Raw genomic sequence first — 25,294 nt, 5'->3', positions numbered from 1 at the left:
ATCACAAACAGGAAATTGACAGTATTGAAGACAAATGAATGACAGAGAGTGGCGAGAAAGATTTGCACGCGGGAGGATTGGTGAGCATGTCAATAATGTTTTCGCCGGAGTGTGACTAGTGTGAGAAGTAAAAAAAATTGCACACGTTCTAAAAAGTGAAAAGACAAAACAATGTTGTCCACGGTCGCTGTAACCGGCAGGCGAGCATTGTCCCAAAGTGGTCGACGAACCTTCTACTCAACAAATTCATTGAGGAATTTGAGGAATTCTGTGGGTGAGTTTTTTGTTACATAAATGATGAGTGTATAAAATATTTCATCATCTCATCAACTATCTCATTTCGTCTCACGGTCTAATTTTACATCGCTTGAAATGTGCTATCCTAGCTCTTGGTTCAAGGGGACCTGCATCAGTGAGGTTGCTCTCATCAGCTAAACGCCTTTCACATGGTAGCTGTTATCCTGCCTTGTCGTCGTGGCAAAAGTCTTTTAGCTCCTCGTCGGCACATGCTAATGCGCCAGAGGAGTCGGAGCAGCAGGATAAGCCTACCCCGGAGAGTTCTGACTATCACAATATTATTAAAAATGAGGAAAAGGCAACCGGTAAATGATGAAAAGAAGTCTTAATTATTGAGTTCATGTAAAATTCATCAGTTTGACACTAATACATAATTCTAATTCCTTGTTATCAGGAAATGCTGAAAAACGTGAGTTCCAGGCAGAAACGAAGATGCTCTTGGATATCGTGGCGAAATCTCTGTATTCCGAATCAGAGGTGTCAATATGCATAAAATTTAATTAAACCTAATCTCCAAAAGCACTACCAGCATTTTAATTTCTTCATATTTTTTCAGATTTTCATCCGTGAATTAATCTCAAATGCTAGCGACGCGTTAGAAAAATTCCGATACTTAAGCATGTCGGATGGTAGTATGGAGAATTCAGACAGGGCGTTAGAAATACATTTGGCGACTGATAAACATAATAGAACGTTGACTTTTCAGGTAGCATTAATAAAGGGGTTATGCTCGTAATTATTAAAGTAAGGTTGTATATTTACACACAGCTATGATAAATATCTTGCAGGATACAGGAGTGGGAATGACAAAGGAGGAACTAATAGATAATTTGGGAACTATTGCGAAATCAGGATCAAAAGTTAGTTTAGTTTCAATAGTTAGTTGGGTAACTGACTTTGTAAAGTAAATCGTTTTTTACAGGCCTTCCTCGAGCAGCTGCAACAATCTAAAGGTGCAAATACAATGGACTCAGGTTCCATCATTGGGCAATTCGGCGTAGGATTTTACTCTGCCTTCATGGTTGCGAATAATGTTGAAGTATTTACAAAATCTTCAAAACCTGGATCTATTGGTTATAAATGGGCATCGGATGGGTAATTCTACCGTGATTCGGATTTTAACTTGTTACTAACATATTATCATGTTTGCAGAACTGGAGAGTATCTTCTTCAAGAAGCTGACCTTGTTCAACCTGGCACTAAAATTGTCCTTCACTTGAAGACGGACGATAGGCATTTCAGCGACGAAGAGACAGTTTTATGTAATTAGAAACTAATGTATGTATTTCCATAATTTGTTCTGTAACTGAATCGTTGTAATTCTTATGTACAGCTGTTGTAAAAAAATACAGCAACTTTGTAGGCAATCCTATATTTTTAAATGGACGACAAATTAATACCGTACAGGTAGATTACTTTAAATTCGTTTTATAAAACAGTAAATCCTCAATAAGCAAAAGCCATCCTTGATCCTTGATTTTAATTCCCGTTTATAGGCATTATGGTTGATGGATCCCAAAAAAGTGACACCTGAAATGCATGATGAATTCTACCATTTCATTGGTGGTGCTTATGACCGACCACGATTCGTGCTGCATTTTAATACCGACGTCCCTTTAAGTTTGCGATGCGTCTTGTATGTTCCTGAAGGCAAACCAGGTTAATATTAATTTCTATCCGCACTTACATTGTAACTTTTGTAGTACAAATGGATAATGATATTAAGCTATTGTTGATTAAGGATTGTTCGAAATGAGTAAAGATGCAAAAGTTGGAGTCAGTTTATACTGTCGGAAGATTATGATTAAGAACAAAGCTGATAACATATTTCCAAACTGGTTGCGGTTTATGAAAGGTGAGCATTTTCATTTTATTTTTGGGGGTTATTAAAACTTCACGTAATATTTTCTCAAATATTAGGAGTAGTGGATTCTGAAGATATTCCGTTAAATTTGTCAAGAGAGATTTTGCAAGACGGTTCTTTGATTAGAAAATTGAGGACGGTCGTTATAAATAAAATTGTTCGGTTCTTATATGAAAAGTCTCAAAAGGAGCCGGAATCATATGCAAAATTCCACAGCGAATACTCCATATTTCTAAAGGAAGGAATTATTGTAGAACCAGAACAAGTTTTAAAAGAAGAAATTGCCAAGTTGATAAAGTTTGAGTCATCTGCCAAGCCTGCCCAAGAACTTGTCAGCCTTCCAGAATATATTAATCGAATGCAACCAGCTCAGAAAGATATATATTATCTTGCAGCTCCAAGGTATGCATAGTAACTCATCTTGATAAGCTATTTATTTGCAAGTTGCTTGTTATTATTAGCAAGTGCTATATTTTTGTACTAGCCGAGAACTAGCTGAACGTTCTCCTTACTTTGAAGCCTTGAAAGAGAAAAACGTAGAAGTACTATTCTGCTTCCAGCCCTACGACGAGATGGTTATCTTACAACTCCGTCAATTCGATCGAAAACCTTTGACTTCAGTGGAAAAGGAGATGAGACAAATGAAAGATGATGTGAACTTGGATTCCTTACGTGAGTGCTTATAATATAATACTTTACTTTTGTTAGAATTTATTTCTAAAATTTTGTACGTGTTGGTAATACTTAGCTCTTGGTACACTGGATAAAAGTGGAGCAGAGAGCTTGTTATCCTGGCTGACAAGCACTCTCAAGGGCCGGGCACATTCTGTGAAATTTACTCAAAAACTGGAAAATCACGCTTGCTTAGTTTCAGTTGAGGAAATGGCTGCGGCACGACACTTTGTGAAGACACAGTTTGCAACAATGACACCTGAAGCTCGATACTCTATCCTGCAACCTCGTTTCGAAATCAACGTCAAGTGAGCATTTTTTTTAGATATGTGTGTACACGTATGTAGGTATAATGGGTGAAAGGTGAAAGTACAAATCTTAATATATTTGCTTTGCAGACATCCCCTGATACAAAAATTAGGCAAGATTAAAGACTCGGATCCTGAGTTAGCACGCATGGTAGCGGACCAGGTAAAATAAATATATAGACGAAAGTTGTAATAGTTTTTAACTTAGTAATAATTCTTAACTTGATTTTAATGGTTTTGTATGACTTTTAGTTATTTTCAAACGCAATGGTGACTGCAGGGTTAGAAGACGACCCACGACTTATCGTTAATAACTTGACACAACTTCTTACTAAAGCGTTGGAAAAACATTAGGAGGAGGCGTTTATTTAGCGTAGCGTTTTAAATTTAAATCATTATTATATTTATACCGTAGAAATTCTATAGTTTAACAAAGCTAAATAAAAAGCTGTATACTTTACTATTAACATGAACTCATTTATTGTCCTGCCAGAATGGCATTGATTGTACCTTCAAACCTCCTGCACAAACAGAGTCAAAGTTATTGCATATGCGTAATTTTCAATAAAATATTGATTTTATTTTTAATATGAGAAAACGTACTTGGAATGTATTTCTGTCCCAGGCAAATAGAACGGATTCGACATTAGGTCGCAGAAGGCACCGTGCAATCTCCTGAACATCTAAGCAAGATAACAAATAAATACGTTTGAATGTGAATGAATCTGACATTAAACTCAATTATTTTACAAGCAATTCAAATTACCATTCGAATATCATTTTCTCTCAGAGGGATACTCGTTTCTTCCACGATGATAACAAACTTTATCTTTGTGTTGGTCATGTACCCATACCTATAAAAGAAAAGATATTATTATGATGATCAAGTTTATTAGTTCCAATTTTAGCACAAAAACTCACACTTTATACTCTTCCTGTGCCGTTAGTGCGCCGAGATATAGTTCTCTGGTTGCGACTTGTGGTCCATCCCCAGAAGAGAGGGCCACACCCCCGGCAGCAGCAAGGGCTGGGTTTCCCCCTTTGAAGGCTTGGTGGCCCATTTGCACCCTCTCCTCCACGATGTCCAGGGCCGAGGAGACGATAAAGCTGTACTGGAGATCGGTCATTTGGGGGTTGGTTCCCCCACGGGCGACAGCGGCGAGGCGGCGTGGTGGGTCGTGGCGGGATCCTCCCTCCTCTTGCACCGGAAAAATAGGGGGCCGTTCTGGCAAAAAATATTAAATAATGAAAAACCCATAATAGTATTTAATTGAATTGTTTATTTAACGTATTCGTTTACTCACGTCCTTGCCAATGACTGCAACACAAACGGCCATGGCGTAAAAACACACCTTACAAATTAGAAATATTTACCCCTCAAAATGTCAATATTTTTTATTTCGCAAACAGAAATAGTGAATCGTTTGGCTGGCGGCGTCTCTGTGTGCCCGACGTGGATGTAAAGTTCATGTAAACAGGCTTTTGGTTATGGCGATGAATTTAATGATGGCATTATATTGATATGATGCATGATGATTGATATTAAGCAAAACAAATGCATGAATAAAATTTAGCAATCAGAGTATTCAATATGTTCGGTCATTTTTGCGAGCATTTTTTCTTAAATTGATCATCGAAATTAGTTAAAAAACATTCAACTCAACTTCAATAGCGTAGCACTGAGAATCTATAAACCAGAAAAATTATACACCTCACTTTTAATATGTACTATTTCGTATTTGAGCACAACGTTGAAGGATGCAATAAAACGCCCAGAAATTGATGAACAATTCTTAGTGAATATAAATTTAATAATTAATTAGATATATAAACTTTGCGTTGTTATTAATAATGATGTGTAAGTGTACATATTCATAACCATAAATCTGGTTTGTCAATTTAACAAATCATTTCGCACTTATGAAATGAATCCCATTAAATGATTATGTATGTATTTATGAGTATGACTTTAAGATTTGGTTACGAAGCTGGGCGTTTCATAAAAAGTTTCAATGACATAATGCATAAATACCATACTTTCCAGATTTCATTATTAATTGCATCCTCCTCGAGTAATGTGCGGTTTTAGCATTGTTAAGTCTGTTGAAAATCTAATTAGTTTAATAGTTTGTAATTAATTATCACCACGAGAATAATTTGTGCATGCATACACCCATAGACCATCATGTATTAAAGTAAGCATTTGAATTCCACCTTCCACATAAGCAGAAACCGAAACATTCAATAGAAAAAGAATAAAAATGCGTCTAAAACTATCCGTGCTGACGACAATATTATGTTGCATTGTTATAGCAAAGGAGGCCGAAACGGTAGGCATATTTTCAGGTCCCCAGGAGTTCTGCTACACAGATATGGAATGTGGACCTGATAGCGACAAATGGGACGGCTTTTGTCACAGTGGGAAGCGGCAGGTGTCTACATAATATATAACTTATCTCAATTCCTTGATAAGTATATAAAACCAATTGTTTATTTATCGACAGTCGCCAATAAATTTGAAAGTTCCATACCATTCGCCAAGCCGATACACGCACTTGTTACCTCTGGATAGATTTCAAGCGGACCATTTCTTCATTCAAAACAATGGACACACCATCAACGTAGATATGACCCCCGTTGGAGAAAACTCGCAATTTTTTCCAGGCCACGGCCTCTCATTTACAAAGTACAAATTTTCCAATGTCCATTTCCACTGGGGGGCTTCTAACTCGGAGGGGTCAGAACATCAACTAAATTCACGAAACTTTTCCGCGGAGATGCATCTTGTGCATTTTAATGCAAATTATAAGGCAAGCTGAACCTCCACATGTTTATATATACATTTGTATTTTCTTATTTTTTGCAAAATTTTTACATATGCAAATCTTTTCACTATATAAATATTGCAAAAAATATATCGTTTAGACTCTTCGAGACGCCATAAACTCGGGAGATCCAAACGCGTTAGCTGTGGTTGCCATTTTTTTGCAAGTTGATGACTCGGTCGGTCCAAGCCCTGCTCTTGCACCCTTGGTTAATGCCATAGACCAAATTAGAGAACCACATACTCACTGGATGAAGGTTGAGACTCCCATTGACCTCTCCCCCCTGATTCCGATGAGACACGATGCCACTGTTTACTCCTACCAAGGCTCTCTCACCACGCCGCCGTGCAATTCGCAGGTCAACTGGTACGTTTTTGGAGAACCAGTACCAATCTGGTCAAGTGACGTGTCAGCTTTCAGAGGAGTGATGGATGGACGGGATGCACCATTAGAGAACAATCGACGACCAGTTCAGCCCATGTCTGACCGGCGAATTGAAATAATCAAATTTGTGTAATATGACTTGAATATGTATCAATAAGTCATTACTATGTGTCACGTGTCAGATGGCGTATAAAAGAATTTTTTTATTATTATTTTCGGACAAACAGTAATAAATTTTAGCCAGTGATTATTTTTTGTAATCGAGCTGGTCACTGTAGTATAATTATAATTTTCTCCACACAATAATCGACTACATGACTGATTTTTGTTCTAAAACTAGTCCAAGATACACAATTTTGAACCATATATCGTTGCTGCTACTGCACGGCTGAAAACTTTGGAAACAGCATGCAAAAACACCATTCGAATTATAGCAAATTTCTAGTTGTACATACAATTAAATAGTTTTGTAGCGTAAACTTGACAGAACACATAATTATGAATTACAACTATTTTCCTTCCGTAATTTGTAGTGGTACCACACATGACGATAAAGGCAATAACATGAATACTAATACTAGGCTTCTGTAGCAGTCGAATTTACTTTCAGGTCAATTGTAGTATTTTTTTTAGAGATTATCATACTTTCTGACATTGTAATCATATCGTGTCATGTCAATCTCACGTTAAAAATTTGGTATTGTTGCATATAGTTGTTGTTGTTGACTTTAAACAAATTAACTTTTGGAATATCACGAAAACAAACAATTATATTGGTACACATGTATATATGTATTACAGCAAAAGCTATAAACAATGAAATTCTAAACAAAAGAGACCCCATCAACTACTTATAAATAATTAAATTGTTCCATCGCATATTATGGTCTCATATGTAGGTATAACTAGCAAATAGCTTGTCGTCATCATATACTTATCAGCGTAAAAGGTAACAACAACGTGTATGTAGTAGCACATTAAGTAGCTACGTTATATATTATTGACCTTTTCGTCACTCTATAAGATCATTTGTAATAACACAGATTCATCATCTTGTTTGACCTAGGAGGCTTCACAACAATTTCAGTTAGCAGCACAGATATAGGAGGCGTATTGAGCAAAGTGCACAGATTACAAATTCAAGTTAAATATCATTTCAAAAAGGAGTTGCATTTGCTATTTATCGCTACATATTAATCATCATAAAAAAATATAATTTCTTATTAACATTCTTCAACCCAAACTGACTACTACACTGTGCTTTCAATCTGTAGATCTTCAACGTAGACATTTACACCTACGTCATCCATTCTCGCTAGAGGGGCGGTTGATCCTCCATTAATTGCATTAGTACTAGGCGTGGTTGATGAATTGTTGTGGTAACCATTAACTAACGGTGGTTGACTTTCAGGAGTGGTTGTAATGGTGGTGGCAGTAGAAGTAGTGGTACTTGTAGTGGTATCAGCGGAATCTTCTTTGATTGGAGAAGGATGTGAAGATAGTTCAACGTTTGTCGCAACTCCGCCATTTTCCTTTCCTACATGGACAACGTCCCTGGGCAGAGGTGGAACTTTGTGGTATTTTTTGATGAGAGGTTTGCACCAATGTTGTGTATGGCTGAATGGAGGAGGAAAGGTGGATTCACTATTTGGAGTTGAACCACCACTAGCACGTTTTGTATAAAATAAAATATAGGCCGAAGCCGTTTTAATTTCTGAAGGTGAGGCAAGTTTTGATACTCTTGTGTCGTCCATCAACCACCAACTGTCGTCTACTGGATTTTTACAGTAGGCTGTAAAAATTCATAAAAATACATATATTTACTATATAATATTTTTGTTAAATTTAGTAATATTTATAAATAATAGCACTATCAAGGAAATTCTACAAATAAATAAACATTGATTACCAGTATAGTGACCTCCCAGCATGTCTTTACCATGATGATTACACACTGCATATGTGAATAATAAGGATTGCATTAAAATTTAAGTTTATACACTTAATATGCTTTGTTACACGCGTTGTTAAGATGTTGAGGGACCTTGGTGGTGTGACTCACCTGCGTATAAATCATAGATCATGCCATCCTCACCACTACTACCATTTTGAACAGTCCCAGTTGCAGTCTTATTATTGGTCATTGTGGAAGAAACAATTTGCTTTTTGAAAGACCTAAGTTTAAAGACTTGAATTTAATTTTTTAATTACCTTTGATATCAAATGCTTCTGGAGCCGATATAAAAATAAATCATTATTAATGTCAAGCTACCCCGCTTTCACTGTTTTCCCACTTCATAAAAACTCCACATTTTCATCTTCTCTCAACCACATTGTTGGAGTTTCTTATTTTATCTCTCCACATAAAAATATAAACTTAGTTAGTTTTAATTATGGATAAATTCGTGATTCGGCTAAGCGCCACCCCCTCGAACTCAACTACTACTGCCTTTACCGGCAGCACCGTCGACTCTCCTCCTCCCTCGCCAGCAGAACAACCCCCCGTGAAGAAATCAAAACCTTCCGTCAAGGTCACCCCACCACAACGGGAAACTTCGGTTGATTGGAGAAGAAGGGTCATTTTGAATGATGACGATGAGGTTGGATTTCTTAACTCGCAGGAAGAGTTTGAGAATTTGTTCAGCGAGGGTAATGGTTGTTTTCCTCATCCTCTTCTGAGTATGCAATTCCTCAATTAATATATACAAATAATTTAACTTGTAGGTCCACCCACCCCCTCCTCATCCGCAAATTTTCCCACACCGAACCGATACACCCAATCTACCCTCTTCACAGTACGAATGACAATTTTTAACCACCTCCAGGAAAAATATCCCTTGATTGAGTTCACCTTCGATACTGTCGAGTCAACTGCCGAGTACAAGAATCTAATGGAATCGTGGAATAAACATTTCAAAAACTTTGAGAAGAGTGACCCATGGAAAGCGGCGTCTCCACCCGGTGTAACGTTTCTTCACGACAATCAACCAGTGGGAGTGAAGTATCTTGGGGGAGATTGTATTATAAAGTCAAGAAGGAGGGAGAGAAATTTGGGTGGAAGTCCTCTGTCGGATCCAAATGCGGGGTGGAAAATTGTCCTGAGAAGACTTATGTATGTCATTATTTTGTTGGAATCATCTCTAATTATAAAATTATAATATTTATAGTTGGACGGATATTGCTACAGGCACAGCACAGTGAAAAGGGAGATTTGGATGATGAGGGACGTGGCCAATTTGGACAAGGTGAACATGGCCCTCGTTCAGCCGGAATTGAGGAAGGGAAAGTTCACTGATCTCGGATTTAATTTATGTCTACGAGGAGCGCATTACGACGATCGGGCAATCGGCCAATACCTCGCAAAATTTCCTACTGCGTGGTTTGTAATAGAGAAACGTTGGGAATATCTCTCCGAGGAAAGCACGAGGAAGTTTCAAAGTTTAGGGGTATGTGATATTTCTGAAAAATTTCTCAATTCAATTATTAAATAAATATAACATTTTGTTCCCCCCCCCCAGATTCTAATGTCTCTCATGGTGTCATTTCACAACTCTGTCGCTACAAAACCAGCAGAGCAGATCAAGTTCATAAATTGTGACATCTACACAAAGTCTGCAAACTTGGATGACGTGAACAAAACTTTGGCGTTAAACAACATGGGTTTCGAAATTACGGATGCCAACAACTCCCTTAATTTTGCAAATCACATCATCTTCCCACAAATTTCAACCGCAAGCTCCCTTACGTGTATGTGGGGGATAATAAAGAGGGTGGTTATCGATACGGGGAAAATCATTCAGAGAACTGTCGGTTTGTTATTAAAGGAGCCAATTATCACCAACGCGAAAAATCCACCATGGCGGGGGTTGACCCCGAGAACAGGCACAATGTGTTTCAAGCCGACCCCACCACGTTCACAGCAGAAGAGAGTTTGAAAAAGACGCTGGAGGTGGAGACGTTAGGCCACAAGGGAGTTCTCGTCGCTAATATGTTGGGAATGAAGACAGTCGGTGGTCACGATGTTTACAATTTAGCTGACAAGTTCACCCATTTCGATCATGGCTGGGATGAGGATATTTTTAAAGATTTTATTGTTATGATGACGGATAAAGAAATTGCTGTAAAGAAAGATAAGCTAAAAACTGTTCCGAAAGAAGTGGATTTTATGGTTCCGATATTTAAGACTGTAGGGGCTGGGGAGAAGAAGCGACAGGTTTTAGATACCGATAAGATGAAAAAGGAGAGTGTTCAGAAGAAGGTTTACGAGAAACTTGTTGTTAATTGGATTTAAGAGCACTTGTTAAACTATGTGATGTTAAACTATTATATTAATAAATGAATTTGTTTAAATAAACGACTTTACCGATGTTTCCAATTTCCAATTCCAAGACCAAAGCAGCCGTTAATAGGTGACGAGACGGGATTAAGTGATCCATTAACTATTCCGTTCTCAGTAAATTTTGCTCTAGGTGCAGTAACGTGTGGTCCAAGGTCGAGCCCATCAACAGGAAAATCAACCTGAAAAACATCAATAGCATCATCAATAGTAGTTCATAATCAATCTTAGTTATTAATTTGTAAATAAAATTACCACTGAAGAGATCTTGGTAGCTGCAACTCGTACTTTAGCAGTCTGAAATACAATACAAATTCTCTTGAAAAAATTGTCCAGTAAGAAAATCTAAATAGGCAGGTGTGTATTATATTAATTTACTTGTCGAAATCTTTTCAAATGAACTACGAGAACTTGAGGTGCCCTGTTGACAAATAATACGCACAAAACGTGTGTTGTTATTTTAAACAGCAATAATTCAAAATTTATATTGTCAATAAATTTTCTTACGTCCATAGCCCAATCATTTTTAATGTGCCTTGCTCTTTTCTATTGCAATGGGGGCAGTGCCAAGAATCTTCGGCTACAATGTTAATTAAATTACATCAATTATAATCACATTATGTATATGACACCAAAACACCATCAAACCACTACATCAGTGTTAATTAATAAAGCCCACCAGATAATTGTTCGGCAGAGGTGTACAAATCAAAACATTCGCCAAGGGTCACAGATCCAACAGCTTCTTCCGCATGCCGCTGTCGGGTTATGGCAATGCTTGCATGTTCCTCTACACTTTCTGAATCGTCGCCGATAATTCTAAAACAATTTTTCACTGGTTAAGATTTGTTCCAGCACATAGTGTCTTCATGGATAGAAATGTGTTAATAATATACTTTTCTTTGTCTGCAGATTGCCATTCAAGATGAATTTTAATATGTGAAGGGACTCCTTCGTCGCATAAAGAGAGGGCATGGTCGACAGCTTCCATATACAACGGGTGCTCTACCAGAGGATCCACCAATGACCCTTCCGCACTTCCGTCAAGAATACGAATACTGAACACAGGGTCCTAGGATTGAATCGTGTCATTACTGAAAATGTTCGTTTCAAGCACACCATAGTATTTAAATTAGAATACCTTCTGTTCTGCTACCAATACGCCAGGTTGCAGCATGGCTGCCATCTCTTTCAGTAAAACTTTTTGGAGGTCCACAAAAGCTGTTTCTCTTGCAATCTGAGTAACATATGTACTTCCAAATCTAACTTTTGTTTTTTCGTCATCCGTAACAAGTAAATTTGTCCAAGTAATCATAAGGAACGCTCCGTCACTTTCAGTTGTTTCTCGAATTTGAGGGGTTTCAATGCAGTACAGGGCCTCGTTACTAGCGAGGGACGATACTAATTGAGTTTCTATTTCAAAAAGAGAAAGATAACGAGATTAAAAGCCTGGCACACGGACTACATTGTTATTATACAGTACTCTGTAGCCTAATGTTAATATATTACCAGTGAAAGTTCTGTGGAATCCTTCCCCATCGACCTAGAAAGAATTTTGGCATATATTTTTAGTAAACATGTTAATCATATTAAGATATATAATAAAATGTACCGACCTCAATCAGTAGAATGTCATTTTCCTCTATATTGGTATCGGTTGCCAAAAGTAGTTTTAACTCTTTAATGTCCGCACAAGAGCTCAAGCTCAATCCCAACTTTACCTAGAAATTACAAAATGCATGTACATGTTTAAAAGTCACCGATTTTAATTACTTTGATTCTTGCCAAAATCATTCATTATATGTACTTTACCTGTCGAGGTTGTTGAGAAAGATAAATGATATTGACGTACCTGCAAATTGAAAAAGAGAATCAATCAGTCAATCATCTAATAACTTTTATCACCCAACAAAATTTCATTTCTAAACAATTAAAAATTTAACCAAATATCTAGCGAGCTGTACATCTGCCCGATCGGATGTGCGTCTGCAAGGATGCCTTTATGGAGAAAGGAAAATGACAGGTTGGACAATCAAATCCGTCTTCATGTGATTTTTTGTGTTTTTCCATGAGTGCTGATAGATGTGTTTGGAAAGAACATATTTTGCACTTAAGTTGTCCAAGTTCTGGATGCTTTCTCTGCATGTGTATATTCACAGACGAATGATTGATAAAAAGTATTTTGCAAATTCGACAATTGTATTCTTCGTCACTTAGACGGTCGACATGAGTCTGGGTTTTGGGAGATTGCGGAACGGTTGCATGGTTTTGACTAAATTTTTTTAATGATTCACGTGTGCACTCTACATTATAAAATTTATGGTACTTAATGGTGAGGTTATCAAATAATGGGTCCAACTCCCCGTCAATTTTGATGTCGAAACAGTCACTATCTAACAACTTAACAGCGACGCTTTTCGCGTTTTCTAACGATCCCCAGTGCTGTGCATGAACAGAAACTTCAGTGTTTAAGCTATCTTCATATAAATTAAGATAACGCTTTGGATCACGTGAATATTGGCACTTTATCAGTCTTGAAATGAGGTAACTAATTGCTTCAGCAGCAATTGTGGCAGCACCTGGCTCACTTTCAGTGGTTTCTGAGAAAGTGACCTCGTACAACAAAACGAATTTATAATTAAAGTCGTGTTTGTAAGAGTACACTTCTGGATTTTTACTAATTAATATATATGTGTCACACACTTTTGATCTGCTGCTTCCTGATAGTGTCGTAACACGTAGAGAAAGTTTATTTTCATCCGTTTTATTTAACCACAGCTGAACTCTGTATTGTCCTTTCCAGCTAAATTTGGATTTGTCTTTGTCAAAAATTTCACTTACTATTTCACTATCAGTTTTTGATGGAGCCTCCATCATGGAGGACCTGCCTTTGTATTCGTTATTTTTCCTAAATGACTTCGTTTACTACCTGACTTATCCATTACTTATTTTTTATTAATAGAAAAAGGTTGCTGCCTCTCTACCTTTCTCCCACCACGATCACTACTAAACAACCAAACTGTATCATATATAGTTAGGGGACAACCAACATGTGCGACTGCCCCTTCCCGGTTCGTGGCTCATGCGAGGCAAATCAAGAATCGAGTGGGTAAAGAAAGCAGAAAAAAACATACAAATTATTAAAAGAAATAGTAGCCTCTTACACGGGAACTTCGTGTTTTGCTTGAGGGATGGGCAGCGAAACGGAAAGGAACGGGTCAAATGTTGCTGATTGCTTTCCACATCCAGGACAAGTTAGACTTGAACGGAAATGAGCCCCAAAAATGTCCTGAATAATGGAATTATTGCATCGAAGATGATTTGCGAGGGCTTCAGCCGCAACCTGCTCTTCTGGTCGTCCAAAATTATTCTGCAACAGCGTACAAGGAATTTTACAATTTTACGCCTTTAACAATATTTAATACTAACATGACTAATAAGAAACCAATGTACCTTTAACTGTTTATATTTATTGGAAGAAGCTTGATTCAAATCTAAATAAATAATAAATATGAGCAATTATTTAGAATTATGAAGTATGTTCATGTCTCTTATAAATAAATGTAAACTAATAATAGCCCACCTTCATGAAGTTTATCTAATAACCTATAATAATAATAAACAATGGACATGTTATTATCTGTAATAAATAATGGAATGTTATATTATCCTTTACCATAGGAAAAATTCTTGGGCGTCATGCTGCTCTGAACCTCGCCATTGAGTTGCCCCCTTTTCCACAGCTGATTTAAATCTCGTAACCCCATCTTCAAGAACGGTCACATTTTGTCGAAGCCACATATTCTTCAAGATTGATGCCAACTCTTCTGTAACCTCGCTCTACAAATAATAAATCGTCTTATCTGAATCAACTGGGCTGTAATCTTACTGCTTATTTTAAATACATAGCATATGCCTTATAGTGCATAAGTCAGCCCCTATATAATGCTATTTGGTAAAACTTGCCTTTAAAATGCGAAATAACCGTACTAGACTAGAACTCATTTAAAAAACCTACAGTGTGCAGTGTTTATATAGCCCGAGTCAGGGACAGAGTCCACTTCTAAATGTTTGTCAAGTGACCGGTACCAACTACTAATAGTTGGTACCGGTCATTATGGGAAAATTTTTGACGATTGCGAATTATTCTTAATCGTCGCTGCAAAATTGCAGCTTCTTTAACCAATTCCAAAAACCCCACTGGGTCCTCCTGGCAAAAAAATCTGAAATTTGCTTCACATTTATTAAGCTGATCTAACCCTGCAGGATCAGGCCAACTTTTAGTCGTCTACGCCCGTTTTCTAAACCAGTGGGGGTGACCAGTGTGTGCAAAAAGTCAGCCTTTTTGCCTTTTTGCGTTCCTTTTCAGCTTAATTTCAGTTCAATTAAATGATTTTCAAAAATCGGTATGGGTCACCCTCTCGAGTCCCTCCAGATAAAAAATTTGACCAATTTCATTTCATGTTCTTGCTTAAACCCCATACGCAACCTGTCTACCAAATTTCAACTCGATATGACGATTTTGACAAATCAGTATGGGTCACACCCTCGGGTCTTTCAAAATTAAATTTTTTCCAACTTGAATTCATACTCTTTCATTAAACACCATTAGCAACCTCAGTGCCAAATTTCTGCCTTCTATGACGATTTTGAAATTTTGATGCATAATACCCCATCCACCTATATGACCCCCACTGGTCAACCACTTGACCGATTTCGCCCATCTTCGAACTTAACTCCTCATTTGACCCATACTACATGTGTACCAAATTTCAAGTCGATAAGATGAGTTTACCGAGAGTTATCGTAGGACGGACGGACGGACATGATGGTTCCATAAGCCCTGACTCGGGCTAAAAATCACGATCAAAACTCGAAAAAAAGTTGGTCTTGCGATGTAATCCGAATATTTTAACTTTGGGATCCGATTAAAAGTCGCTAATAATTACTTAATAAATTTTGCAAAAATTGATATATGTAACTAAGGACGGTTCGTTTAATTGTTGTCTTTTCACCCAGCACTTCATGTAAAATAGTTCGCCATGACATACATGGTCAAAATGCTTAAAAGGTCAATTTATCTTTCAGGAGTCAATAAAATGATAATAATATGTGCACTCTTTGTTACCTTTCCATTTTTAATCCAATGTTTCTTCCTGAGGTCAATTTTGTAATTGTCTGCAACGAGGTACCTTGCTAACGAGTCGGTATGAGAGAGACATTGAACTATGCTGTTCATGAAGCATGTATTCCCTTGGTTCTTTAGTCCGACAGCAGCAGGGATAAAGCCTGGAGGAAGTCCTAGATATACCGAAATAATAATTAAATTGCCTGCGTCCATTAAATTACTGGATAAAGTAATGTATGTATATGCACCACCATCGCATACATACCATGGAGTTTGCTGGGCGGATCTTGAGTTTCAGAAACCAGGTCGATCGCTTCGACTTGTTGTTGCTGCACCACTTGAGATTTCTTCCGTACACTTTTACTTCGTACAAGTGTCAAGAATATGTTTCGAACAAAGTTTCCATTCTGGTTTTCCGAGGCTGGACCCGTTTGTCCACTCTTCCTGAGCAGAAGGCCTCTTGGCAGAGTAAAGGACCGGCGTAAATTGTTCCTCGCATTGTACATGAAAGCATTTTGACTCCCAGAGGAAGCAGGAGAGAAGCGTTTAAAGCTACTATCACCATTGCTCTCACCACTCCCACCAGTACTGCTGGGCGTCAAGGTTGCAGATTTCTGGCGATGAGCAACCAACGATGAACCATTACTAGAGTCCTCTGAGCTCAATTTTGTCAGCTCGTCGTCCTTGCTGCCGTTTGAGCATGTCTCGTGCCCATTTGTCGTCGTCTCTGTTGTCGTCACTTTCTCTTCTTTATCCTTATCCTTATCCTTACTGGTAATTACTTTGTCGTCGACCAGGCGAAGATTTCTGTCGCCATGTCCGTTGGAGAAAATTACACCGTTTCGCTGCTGCTTGTCCCTATCCATGTCGCACAATTTCCTTGGGAATTGGCGATGATGGTGATGGCGGTCGTCGTGATACCGTTCTCGTTCGAGAACGGTTGGAGAGTCGTTAACCATTTCGTCACCTTTACTTCTCTACACCTCCCTCGTCGCCAACACTTCTGGTTTCCTCCTTCTTCCTTGAGGTTGATCAGCATGTGAAGAGGTGCAAGCGCATGGCACCACAAAATGTACGAACGTCGATAACTTACGACCACCCTCAATCAATTAAAATTACTTAATCTTATCCAAACTATTTTCATTCGAGAGAAATTGGAGATTGTTCGGTTTTTTCAGCTGCTGCCTGTGTTCATATGGAATAAATAAAAACGCGGCCCACTCTTCTATCCAGTCGTACGTAATAAATAATATGCTTTCGGGTTTCGTGAGAGATTGGTTGAAGAATGAAGACCGTTGAGACTGCTAATTTTCCAAGAATGTCTCGTACTTAAACTGGGCAAGATAGTTTTATGTTGTCAAATGTGCATGCTGTATTACGTATGCTTTGTGTGGGCTAAGGTTGCTGAGATTATACGAACAACTACTTCACTTTGATACTGACTGATATTTAAATCCAATTGTGGAATTGGTTGGTGGCTTGTTTAGTAAAGCTGAGTTGGAACCGTTTTTATAAAAGATAAAATCTGGAGTCGAGTCGGTCGGTAGTGCAATATGTAGATGAGATGATGATTAGATGACACTTGACCGATAATTGTGATAACTAATAATGATTATTCTTCTTTTACACACTTGATATAATAGTCTAGTCTTTACACTGGGTTTATACTAATTCACTTTGAACTGCTAACTCGTTTCCGGTTAAAAGCAAAGTTCTCCTTTGTGGCCAGCGAAAGCCCTTGGTGGGGATATTATATTTACTTGATGATTGATGAAGAATATATGATATATATATCGTAATATTGGCAGTAGTAATGTTAGTTAGAATGATTAAGTTAATGATGATGTCATTCTTGTCTCTCCCTTCCTCGTTGGGTAGCTGTTGCTTGATTTAATTCAATTCACGTACCTGCTCACAAACAAATTTTTTTCTATGTATTATGGAGGCCTACATTTAATACCCAAGGAAGTGGATAGGTTAGTAGTTAGTTAAATTATTGTAATATAGCGACAAACAAAACACAGTATTAACTCTCTCGCCTTATGATAAGTTTGGTAGTGGTAACAGTTAGTGGCAATAAGTTGATATAGGTAGGTATTGTCATCCACCACCCATATAATAATAGTGTATGTGGCACCATCCAGATCCTATATTTGTATGATCCTGCAACAGGCCCTTCCAAAATTATATATATATGGATTATTATTAGGAGAGAGAAGGATAGGGAAATAGGGCCCAGATTTCCTGCAAGGTTGCTCCAATTTCTGGTGACCATGCCCAAAACGAGAATTTGTGTGCACCTCACGCTCATCCACTGTTCTCGCCCCCGACCCCACGACCACTTTTCCTCCAAGAAGAATCCCCAACACGCCTGCCAGTCAACGCCATCGGCTTGAAGAGTTCAATAAAACGGAAAACGGTGGGTGGAGTTTACAAATTATTCGTTTAGGAGGATTAGTCATCATCCTTATTTATCTATGTTGACTATGAATTTGTTCTAAACTTTTCCATGAAATAATAATTACCGTTAATAACAATAATAATAATAATGACCCCATTATTGTAGAAGGAATGGCATGTAATTCTTTGGAAGTGTTTGAATTTTGGAATGAAGTGTATTAAGTTTCTAAAAGTTCATATCAACTCGACAATTTTCTCTGTACGAACAATAGTTACGTACACGTGAAGTAATTTAAACATTAAATAGGAAATTTGAGATATTGGCAGGATAGTTGACATGTTTACTTTGTGGGACGCTTCTCTGCATGTTTTTTGGTGAAGTCTTCAGCAGATTTCTTGAATTTTGAAATGTCGTTTTGGAACAATTCTGCCAAGTCGGCACGAAGAGCATGTTCCGGTTCTGGATTATTCACGAGGGCTACGAGAGCTTGAATGACTGAAAGAAAATTACAGTTGATTAGATAAATAAATCATTAATTTAATAAAGGCTCGGAATGATTGACTTATAAATCAATAAATACACCTTGAGAAATCTTGGTTGCGGGTTTCCCTATAAATTTTCAAGTAAATGCATTTAATGTTTATGTACATGTTTATCGGTCAAGTCAATTTGGGAGGAATTGAAAATAACAAACACAAATCTTACAATTTTCATTGTTAATGACGTTCAAACAAACGACACCTTTCTCGTCCACGTTGGGGTGGTAGATTTTGGTCTTGAAAACAACTGAAGGGGGTTTAAAGGGGTAACCATCTGGAAACGTTATTTCCACTCGGAAAGCTCCCTTATTGTAGGGTGCATTGGACTGTAAAGTAAATAGAACTTTACCTTTTATTTTATGCCTGATTGAACGTAAAACATTAAATATTCTTGAATCCTTACCGGAACAATAATTCCTTCCCACACATTCATTTTGGCGTCGTCCACTTTCAAGTTGTCGAATCCATCGACCTTAGCCGTCTGCATTTCCTTAAGTTCCTGAGGACAATTAAGTTACAGTGTATTATTTCGTTGAACGTTTAATTAATCGACCGACGGATGTACTGATTAATATAATAATCTACTCGATTGATTTTATTTCTACCACGAACTAATTTATAATTAATTTGTAATTAGTACTTACCAGTTGAATTCGTCGACTAACCATAATGATGATGGATGATCTCGAATATCACGATTAAACTTGATTATTATTCGAGTAAAAGCAGAGTCTGGCTCCTCTCACTTTGTTTCCCTGCAAGTGACTAAACTGTTCACTCACTCACACCCACTCACTTCTCACAGGGAAGAGAAAGTCTATTTTGTCGCCAGTTAAAAATTTGCAGCGAGAACATTTTCACAAAATCTCCGAGAAATATTGAACCTGTTGCTCAGCAAAAGTATTTCATGCTTTCTTTCATGTTGAATAAATTTTGATGCTACAGTACATAAAAATTCATACGTTATGAAAAAATTCTCAGTGACTAAATTCTTACTAATAATTATGACAAACAAGATGGCACAGTAATACATCTACATATATACAACTATTTAAATGTCTTCTTACGGCTCGGGTTACGCGTCGAAATCTAAATCCAAGAGCAAGAGAAGCAGAGGAAAAGATGGGTCCTCGGGGGACAAGTACGCATCTGGTTCAAAAGCAGGCACATCGGCAGATTATTACAACTATTCCTACTCGAAAGATACGACCACAAGCACTGGGGAGTCCAAGGCAGGGACCGGAAATTATCGAAGAATTGCTTGTATTCGGTATGTGAGACCAATCGTGGAATCGCAACAACCACAACACCAATCACCACCTCCTCAGTTTGACCCTTGTTGGCCACCACAGCCATGTTATCCATACTGCAATCCCTCTTTCTGCTGCCCTGCTGGGGAAGGACCTCCACCGCCAATCATGATATGTCCAAATCCACGCTCGTATTACAGGGCTGCTCGAGGCAAGGACTCGTACGGAGACCCATTCCGAGAGAATCGCACGAATCCGAGAATTAATTGTGGAACGGACCCCATAAATCGAGAGTACTTAGCAGAAAAGTATAAGATTCGCTCCTTCTTGGAGGAGCGTCGTCCAGCAAAGCGAGTAAAACGAACGTCAGTTTGGTAGATAAAGCTCTTATGCGTTTATGGAAGTAAAATTTATTATTATATTGTTCGTCCGAATTATAGACCAAGTCGAGAATCTGAGGACACAGAGCGTACGAAAAAGTTGATGATGAAAAGGTACATTCAACAATCCGTTTCTAGCTCATCTTCTTCTTCATCCACACCAATTCGACGCCCGCCACCCACCAAGAAAATTATTAGTAGCAGTAGCAGTAGTAGTTACAGCAGTAGTAGCCCACCCCCGAAAAAACAATCACCTCCAAAAGAAAGCAGCAGTAGTAGCAGTATCAGCAGTCTGAGTAGTAGCAGAAGTAGTTCGAAATCACCACCTCCTAAACCTCTTCCTGAACCAGAAGAAATTCCGTCGCCCCCAAAACCACGTAGCGTTAGCAGTAGTTCCAGTTCGTCTCCGCCACCTCCACCACCACCGCCACCACCGCCTCCCATTGTCACTGATGATAAACCTCCACAACCTCGTAAGTAAATTTCTCGTGTGCTTTCTTCCATTGTCTGCATCTAGTTTTCATGCATGGGTTATGATTTTATGTGCAGCACCAACGCCGATAATTAGTAGTAGCAGCAGCAGCAGTCCTAAAAAAGTTGCACCAATTATTAAGGATGGTAAATTTTCCAACATATATACTTCTCATACATACTTAGATTAAATTCTGTGCTCTGTGATGTCTGTATGTTTGCAATATTTTCATGGATGCAAATAGATCCTCCACAAGAGCCGCCTAAGCATGTGTCCTCTTCAAGTAGTTCTTCTGAAGGTGAGCAATATTGAAACGACAAAGACGACAAATTACTCTAGATAATTTCTTCATATCAGATTTTTATTTAATAATAATCATTCAGATGTAGTCAAAAAAGTTCAAATCGTTGAACCCCCGAAAAGAAGGGTAGCACCGCCCAGTAGCTCAAGTTCAACTCCTGTAGGACTTAAGCACTTGCATAATCAAACGCCGTCTGGACCAACAATTTTAACGCCAAGTTCAAGTTCAGAAGAAGTGGTGATCAAAAAAGTGCGTCGGGTGCAACCCAGTAGCAATGTGACGGGAGAAACTCAACAATCAAAATCAACCACTTCAGACGAAGAGGTGGTTAAGAAAGTTGTGAAGCGCCATAAAGATCCAGCACAGTTTTATCCCACGCACTCTATTTCCGAGAGCTCCTCCTCTTCGAATTCGACAGAGGTGGTCAGAAGGGTCATAAGGAAGCAACATCCACGTACAAATAATGCCAAACCAAACTCCGGAACTTCAAGCTCTTCGTCGGAAGAAGTGATCAAGAAAATTGTTACTAGACGGCAACAGAATGTCCCCCCACCTACTCCTTCATCACAGATGTAGGTCGTCCATTTTAGGGTGATACACCTGGATGCACTTTCACTTGGTTGTATTTACGTATTTGTGATGATGATGATGGAAAGTAATGCGTATTGTTGAAGGGCCGTTACACGAGATGGTGCTATAAATAAATGATAGTGCTTAACATGCGATAAGCTCTACGTGATCTCTCTCACATAAACTTTGTTTGCGAATCAATCACATCATGCGCCACATCGAACCAAAATTTTCACGGTGGAAATTCTCGACCTTTTATAAAATCCGACTTTTTTAGGGAAATTTCTACTATGAATTGTATATACATAGCCAATTACTAAAGTTTGGTTCAAAATTCATAGAAAGATTACGTGAGAATTTTTATGCAACGTTTCATCGGACAGGGGGTTATGCAGAACGTTTTTACATGTAATATATTCGGACTTAGCATACATAGAATACCAAGCTTAGGATTAGTACAATAGTTTATACATAATAGTTATATTTTTTAATTTAATATCCATACAGTCGTTCGTAGACTGGACAATGGACATTGCATTTTGCTGGTGTTCTTTCTGCCACGATTTATCTGAAATATCTGTATAGAATTTGCTATTAATCCTAAGTGTATGTATATATTCACTTTCTGCCTAAATTGCATTCGATACATATATGTACATGAAAATTAAATTATGGAAAATTATTCATGAAATGTTCAAGAATAATTGCACAGTCAATTTTGATCACTCAACATGGTTCACTGAAGCCCTTTCCTCTCTAATAAACCTATAAACTCTGGATCCGCTCCACATAAAGCACACGGGAAATGAAAAAAAAATCATCAAAATTAAGCATAAAGGTTCATACATAAGTACAGTGCTACTTGGTTATGCATAGTTATATGTATGTATAACTTGACTTGTTATACTTATATGTATTATATGCATACATAGGTTATATATTCAAGTTAGTTGTGTATAATTCCTAAATAAATATTGAAAATTCTGGGCAAGAAACGAAGGGATGGAGGGAAAGTTATCCTTAATTAATGTGTACGCATAATTATGTTGCATGAAAAACTATTTGCAAATCATCAATACGTACAGAGCAAATCATCGGGCAATCGTTAATATTTACTTATGGGAACATTGCACATCAAGAATTAATTGGCATAATTCCAACAACTGAAGTATATTAATGCTTATTTAAATAAAACCACAACAATGTCATCAACGAGACTCGGAAATTCGATTCCTTATGAAGTAATTTATTTTATTGAAAGCTAAGACATAAATCCTGGAAGTAATTTATACTAAATCTAATATTTCAATAGAACTTTTTCGATGCCGTTACATATTTTGGGTTGCAATTGTGTTTTTAGGTATTCAAAGTGTATTTGGTACCATATCTAGCAACTATTTAACATTGATGGAAACGGATCTGGTACAGTGTCAAATACATGTGTTTTTAAATTATGACAACCATCCTATTTTGGCATATCTTGAACAGGATCGATAGCATTAATGAAATCACATGCATGCATTTCATGTATGAACATAGGCCGACTCTTGACCGATTTATCTCATTTGATGCACTTTACATATTTCAGACAACTCGGCAAAACTCTTTGAAATCGTGCTGAAACATAAGTCGTCCTTGTTTGAAATTATATAATGTGCACATCAAAGACTGGAAGAATAGTAGCAGTCTAAATATATGCAGAGGGTTATTTCTATATGTTATACTACGACGTTGTTAAGTATATTATTGCGACATGTTCCGGTTGATTCTGATCTCAACTGTATCATATTATGAGAAGAGTCGTACTAATTTGTCACGGTGTATTAGCTTGAGACACTCGAAGTTAACAGTGAAATGCAAAAAAATGTGCCATATGTATGTACGACTAACCAAGTAATTGTGTATTTAGTAATACGTCATCATAAAGTTCATCTCTATTGTGTATAACTTAGGGTGTGACTCCAGGCTAAGGTTGAACATTAGCAAATGACCTTCATACCTGATTTTTATTTGATTTGTCCGTACTTTATTTCTTGTTGTTAGACAATGGTAATAAATTCTTGACTTGGTCTCATTTTCGCTGACATTTGCCATACATTCAGACTGGTGCTTCGGACTCACTTCTATTTTCTTGAAAATTCGCAACATAAGTATGGTCCATCTTTTTTTGCGTATTTTGGCAGATTCTGCACTTTTATATTTACAATAGAAAGTACCATCGGTTTTGACATTACAGTTTTCTTGGAATTAATGTAAATCAATCTGAACTGTAAAAATAACACAAAATAGCGTTCAAATGTCTTATGGCACAAAGAACATTTTATAAATGAAGAGAATTATTATTATGTAATATTCATGCAATGCAGGGAAGAGCATACGTATGTAATAAATTTGTCCAGCACATACAGCATGGGGATTTAAGTTTACTACGCTTTGTTATGAACACAGTAAAAATGGATGTTTATCGGTTGAGCTATCGATAAATGATAATAATGTACAAGTTGGACTAAAACGTGGTAATGTTGACATATGGGACGACAGTTATTGTTACCACGAACGATAACGATGATGAATACTTACTTCGCAATTTGATATTTGTAAAGACATTAAAAGCGAGAATCGGAGAAATCATGACACATGTGTGGCTTATGAACTATTACTGATGTAACTGCATTGTAGCAAACTTCCATAATTCAATATTTTACTTGTCTGAAAGACATCAATTAAAATTAAAATTAAAATTTATGCAATGCGATAAATAGGTGTTGTAACCTTAGAACGTTTAATAAAAGCAATATATACCCACTGCCTTTCTTTGAAGTTTCTTTGAATTACGTTGAGTCATATTCGTATGTATTTAGAGAAGGACAAGAGGTAGCACAGGATAGCATGTATGGACTAGAGGCTCAATATGTAACATGAGGACAATAGTTATGAGTGGAGTGGAAATATGTAAATATTTTCGTATAAATGTGAGTTCGCCATTACACGTTTTTACTGGCAGGAAATAGTTCATATAATTCATGTCTACCATTTCGGATCTTCCTTATGCTCAACAAACGCGTGCAGTCTGTCTTTATCATAATTGTCCGTTGTGCATTTGGGGAAGAGATTAAAGATTATTATCGAAACCTTTAGCATGAAAGATGCTGAAAAATGGAGACTGGGGTGCAATTAAATACGGTCATTAAAAATGACTCACGACAAATGACTTTATGCGTGATACACATTTCTCATTTCAAGTATGGAATTTCTGAAACAAATCTAAAACTCTTACTTATTAAGCATTTATCAACTTGGTTGTACGTAGAGTTTTACCTGCATAATGGAATATCTACTGTGTATGTAGGTATGACTGTATTATGATGAGTAAGGAAATTTGGCCCAGTGAAAGACATGCTAAGATGGACAGGTTTGCATGTCACTGGAAATTTTAGCATTGCATAGAATAATTTATCGCGTGTTCTCGATAGTACGACCCATTTTTATCTATGTATGTAAATACTATATGAATAAAAAAAGAAAAAAAACTCCGCTGGAAATACCAGCAAATGACCCAAATTAAAA

The 25,294-nt window shown here is 37.4% G+C and overlaps 7 protein-coding genes across 7 annotated transcripts; 4 read left to right on the top strand and 3 right to left on the bottom strand.

Annotated features, from left to right (window-relative positions):
* The first annotated feature begins 17 nt into the window (after positions 1-17).
* LOC110847129 (heat shock protein 75 kDa, mitochondrial) lies at positions 18-3,614 on the top strand. Its single transcript, XM_022093992.2, has 15 exons — positions 18-274; positions 387-602; positions 692-774; positions 854-1,003; positions 1,086-1,157; positions 1,220-1,392; positions 1,450-1,559; positions 1,631-1,704; positions 1,794-1,956; positions 2,039-2,152; positions 2,218-2,563; positions 2,646-2,833; positions 2,910-3,141; positions 3,232-3,304; positions 3,394-3,614. The coding sequence occupies exons 1-15, from the start codon at positions 172-174 to the stop codon at positions 3,493-3,495; spliced, it is 2,199 nt and encodes a 732-aa protein (XP_021949684.1). The 5' UTR covers positions 18-171; the 3' UTR covers positions 3,496-3,614.
* LOC110847130 (trafficking protein particle complex subunit 2-like protein) lies at positions 3,481-4,605 on the bottom strand. Its single transcript, XM_022093993.2, has 5 exons — positions 4,446-4,605; positions 4,063-4,366; positions 3,908-3,995; positions 3,745-3,824; positions 3,481-3,662 (listed from the first exon to the last, which is right to left on the bottom strand). Exons 2-5 carry the CDS (start codon positions 4,266-4,268, stop codon positions 3,620-3,622), a joined length of 417 nt encoding a protein of 138 aa, XP_021949685.1. The 5' UTR covers positions 4,269-4,366; positions 4,446-4,605; the 3' UTR covers positions 3,481-3,619.
* A 724-nt stretch (positions 4,606-5,329) lies between these two features.
* On the top strand, positions 5,330-6,615 carry LOC110846774 (putative carbonic anhydrase 3). Its single transcript, XM_022093613.2, has 3 exons — positions 5,330-5,573; positions 5,646-5,951; positions 6,067-6,615. The coding sequence occupies exons 1-3, from the start codon at positions 5,403-5,405 to the stop codon at positions 6,481-6,483; spliced, it is 894 nt and encodes a 297-aa protein (XP_021949305.1). The 5' UTR covers positions 5,330-5,402; the 3' UTR covers positions 6,484-6,615.
* Positions 6,616-6,883: 268 nt separating this feature from the next.
* LOC110845518 (ubiquitin carboxyl-terminal hydrolase 43) lies at positions 6,884-17,902 on the bottom strand. The gene is made up of 19 exons (XM_022091952.2): positions 16,080-17,902; positions 15,815-15,987; positions 14,363-14,526; positions 14,270-14,292; positions 14,140-14,180; positions 13,851-14,056; positions 12,499-12,538; positions 12,303-12,407; positions 12,196-12,229; positions 11,828-12,099; positions 11,583-11,758; positions 11,366-11,505; positions 11,194-11,266; positions 11,065-11,107; positions 10,942-10,983; positions 10,714-10,868; positions 8,413-8,525; positions 8,260-8,304; positions 6,884-8,142 (listed from the first exon to the last, which is right to left on the bottom strand). The coding sequence occupies exons 1-19, from the start codon at positions 16,771-16,773 to the stop codon at positions 7,601-7,603; spliced, it is 3,081 nt and encodes a 1,026-aa protein (XP_021947644.1). The 5' UTR covers positions 16,774-17,902; the 3' UTR covers positions 6,884-7,600.
* LOC110845519 lies at positions 8,428-10,484 on the top strand. The gene is made up of 4 exons (XM_022091954.2): positions 8,428-8,999; positions 9,075-9,445; positions 9,518-9,796; positions 9,869-10,484. Exons 1-4 carry the CDS (start codon positions 8,744-8,746, stop codon positions 10,283-10,285), a joined length of 1,323 nt encoding a protein of 440 aa, XP_021947646.2. The 5' UTR covers positions 8,428-8,743; the 3' UTR covers positions 10,286-10,484.
* A 507-nt stretch (positions 17,903-18,409) lies between the features above and the next one.
* LOC110847292 (ubiquitin-conjugating enzyme E2 L5) lies at positions 18,410-20,005 on the bottom strand. Its single transcript, XM_022094212.2, has 5 exons — positions 19,399-20,005; positions 19,158-19,253; positions 18,921-19,080; positions 18,798-18,824; positions 18,410-18,710 (listed from the first exon to the last, which is right to left on the bottom strand). Exons 1-5 carry the CDS (start codon positions 19,420-19,422, stop codon positions 18,556-18,558), a joined length of 462 nt encoding a protein of 153 aa, XP_021949904.1. The 5' UTR covers positions 19,423-20,005; the 3' UTR covers positions 18,410-18,555.
* A 202-nt stretch (positions 20,006-20,207) lies between these two features.
* On the top strand, positions 20,208-22,223 carry LOC110846773 (proline-rich receptor-like protein kinase PERK8). The gene is made up of 4 exons (XM_035848897.1): positions 20,208-20,857; positions 20,934-21,002; positions 21,101-21,154; positions 21,240-22,223. The coding sequence occupies exons 1-4, from the start codon at positions 20,488-20,490 to the stop codon at positions 21,731-21,733; spliced, it is 987 nt and encodes a 328-aa protein (XP_035704790.1). The 5' UTR covers positions 20,208-20,487; the 3' UTR covers positions 21,734-22,223.
* Positions 22,224-25,294: the final 3,071 nt, after the last annotated feature.

Source organism: Folsomia candida, unplaced genomic scaffold (genome assembly GCF_002217175.1).
Source record: "Folsomia candida strain VU population unplaced genomic scaffold, ASM221717v1 Fcan01_Sc003, whole genome shotgun sequence".
Lineage (NCBI taxonomy): Eukaryota > Metazoa > Arthropoda > Collembola > Entomobryomorpha > Isotomidae > Folsomia > Folsomia candida.
This window is presented reverse-complemented; position numbering and strand designations above follow the sequence as displayed.

Excerpts from the sequence above, each read along its gene's own strand:
- LOC110847129 (XM_022093992.2), top strand. The coding sequence starts at position 172 with ATGTTGTCCACGGTCGCTGTAACCGGCAGGCGAGCATTGTCCCAAAGT. Across the intron at positions 275-386 it reads GAATTTGAGGAATTCTGTGG|CTCTTGGTTCAAGGGGACCT; the intron begins GTGAGTTTTTTG and ends GTGCTATCCTAG. Across the intron at positions 3,305-3,393 it reads CACGCATGGTAGCGGACCAG|TTATTTTCAAACGCAATGGT; the intron begins GTAAAATAAATA and ends TATGACTTTTAG.
- LOC110847130 (XM_022093993.2), bottom strand. The coding sequence starts at position 4,268 with ATGACCGATCTCCAGTACAGCTTTATCGTCTCCTCGGCCCTGGACATC. Across the intron at positions 3,825-3,907 it reads GAGAAAATGATATTCGAATG|ATGTTCAGGAGATTGCACGG; the intron begins GTAATTTGAATT and ends TATCTTGCTTAG. Across the intron at positions 3,663-3,744 it reads GGGACAGAAATACATTCCAA|GAGGTTTGAAGGTACAATCA; the intron begins GTACGTTTTCTC and ends CTGTTTGTGCAG.
- LOC110846774 (XM_022093613.2), top strand. The coding sequence starts at position 5,403 with ATGCGTCTAAAACTATCCGTGCTGACGACAATATTATGTTGCATTGTT. Across the intron at positions 5,574-5,645 it reads GTCACAGTGGGAAGCGGCAG|TCGCCAATAAATTTGAAAGT; the intron begins GTGTCTACATAA and ends ATTTATCGACAG. Across the intron at positions 5,952-6,066 it reads ATTTTAATGCAAATTATAAG|ACTCTTCGAGACGCCATAAA; the intron begins GCAAGCTGAACC and ends TATATCGTTTAG.
- LOC110845519 (XM_022091954.2), top strand. The coding sequence starts at position 8,744 with ATGGATAAATTCGTGATTCGGCTAAGCGCCACCCCCTCGAACTCAACT. Across the intron at positions 9,000-9,074 it reads TGAGAATTTGTTCAGCGAGG|GTCCACCCACCCCCTCCTCA; the intron begins GTAATGGTTGTT and ends TTTAACTTGTAG. Across the intron at positions 9,446-9,517 it reads CAAATGCGGGGTGGAAAATT|TTGGACGGATATTGCTACAG; the intron begins GTCCTGAGAAGA and ends TAATATTTATAG.
- LOC110845518 (XM_022091952.2), bottom strand. The coding sequence starts at position 16,773 with ATGGTTAACGACTCTCCAACCGTTCTCGAACGAGAACGGTATCACGAC. Across the intron at positions 14,181-14,269 it reads ATTAGATAAACTTCATGAAG|ATTTGAATCAAGCTTCTTCC; the intron begins GTGGGCTATTAT and ends TTATTTATTTAG. Across the intron at positions 12,408-12,498 it reads TTTCTCAACAACCTCGACAG|GTAAAGTTGGGATTGAGCTT; the intron begins GTAAAGTACATA and ends TGTAATTTCTAG.
- LOC110847292 (XM_022094212.2), bottom strand. The coding sequence starts at position 19,422 with ATGGTTAGTCGACGAATTCAACTG. Across the intron at positions 19,254-19,398 it reads TTAGTCGACGAATTCAACTG|GAACTTAAGGAAATGCAGAC; the intron begins GTAAGTACTAAT and ends AATTGTCCTCAG. Across the intron at positions 18,825-18,920 it reads CGTCATTAACAATGAAAATT|GGAAACCCGCAACCAAGATT; the intron begins GTAAGATTTGTG and ends GAAAATTTATAG.
- LOC110846773 (XM_035848897.1), top strand. The coding sequence starts at position 20,488 with ATGATGAAAAGGTACATTCAACAATCCGTTTCTAGCTCATCTTCTTCT. Across the intron at positions 20,858-20,933 it reads TGATAAACCTCCACAACCTC|CACCAACGCCGATAATTAGT; the intron begins GTAAGTAAATTT and ends TTTTATGTGCAG. Across the intron at positions 21,155-21,239 it reads TTCAAGTAGTTCTTCTGAAG|ATGTAGTCAAAAAAGTTCAA; the intron begins GTGAGCAATATT and ends ATAATCATTCAG.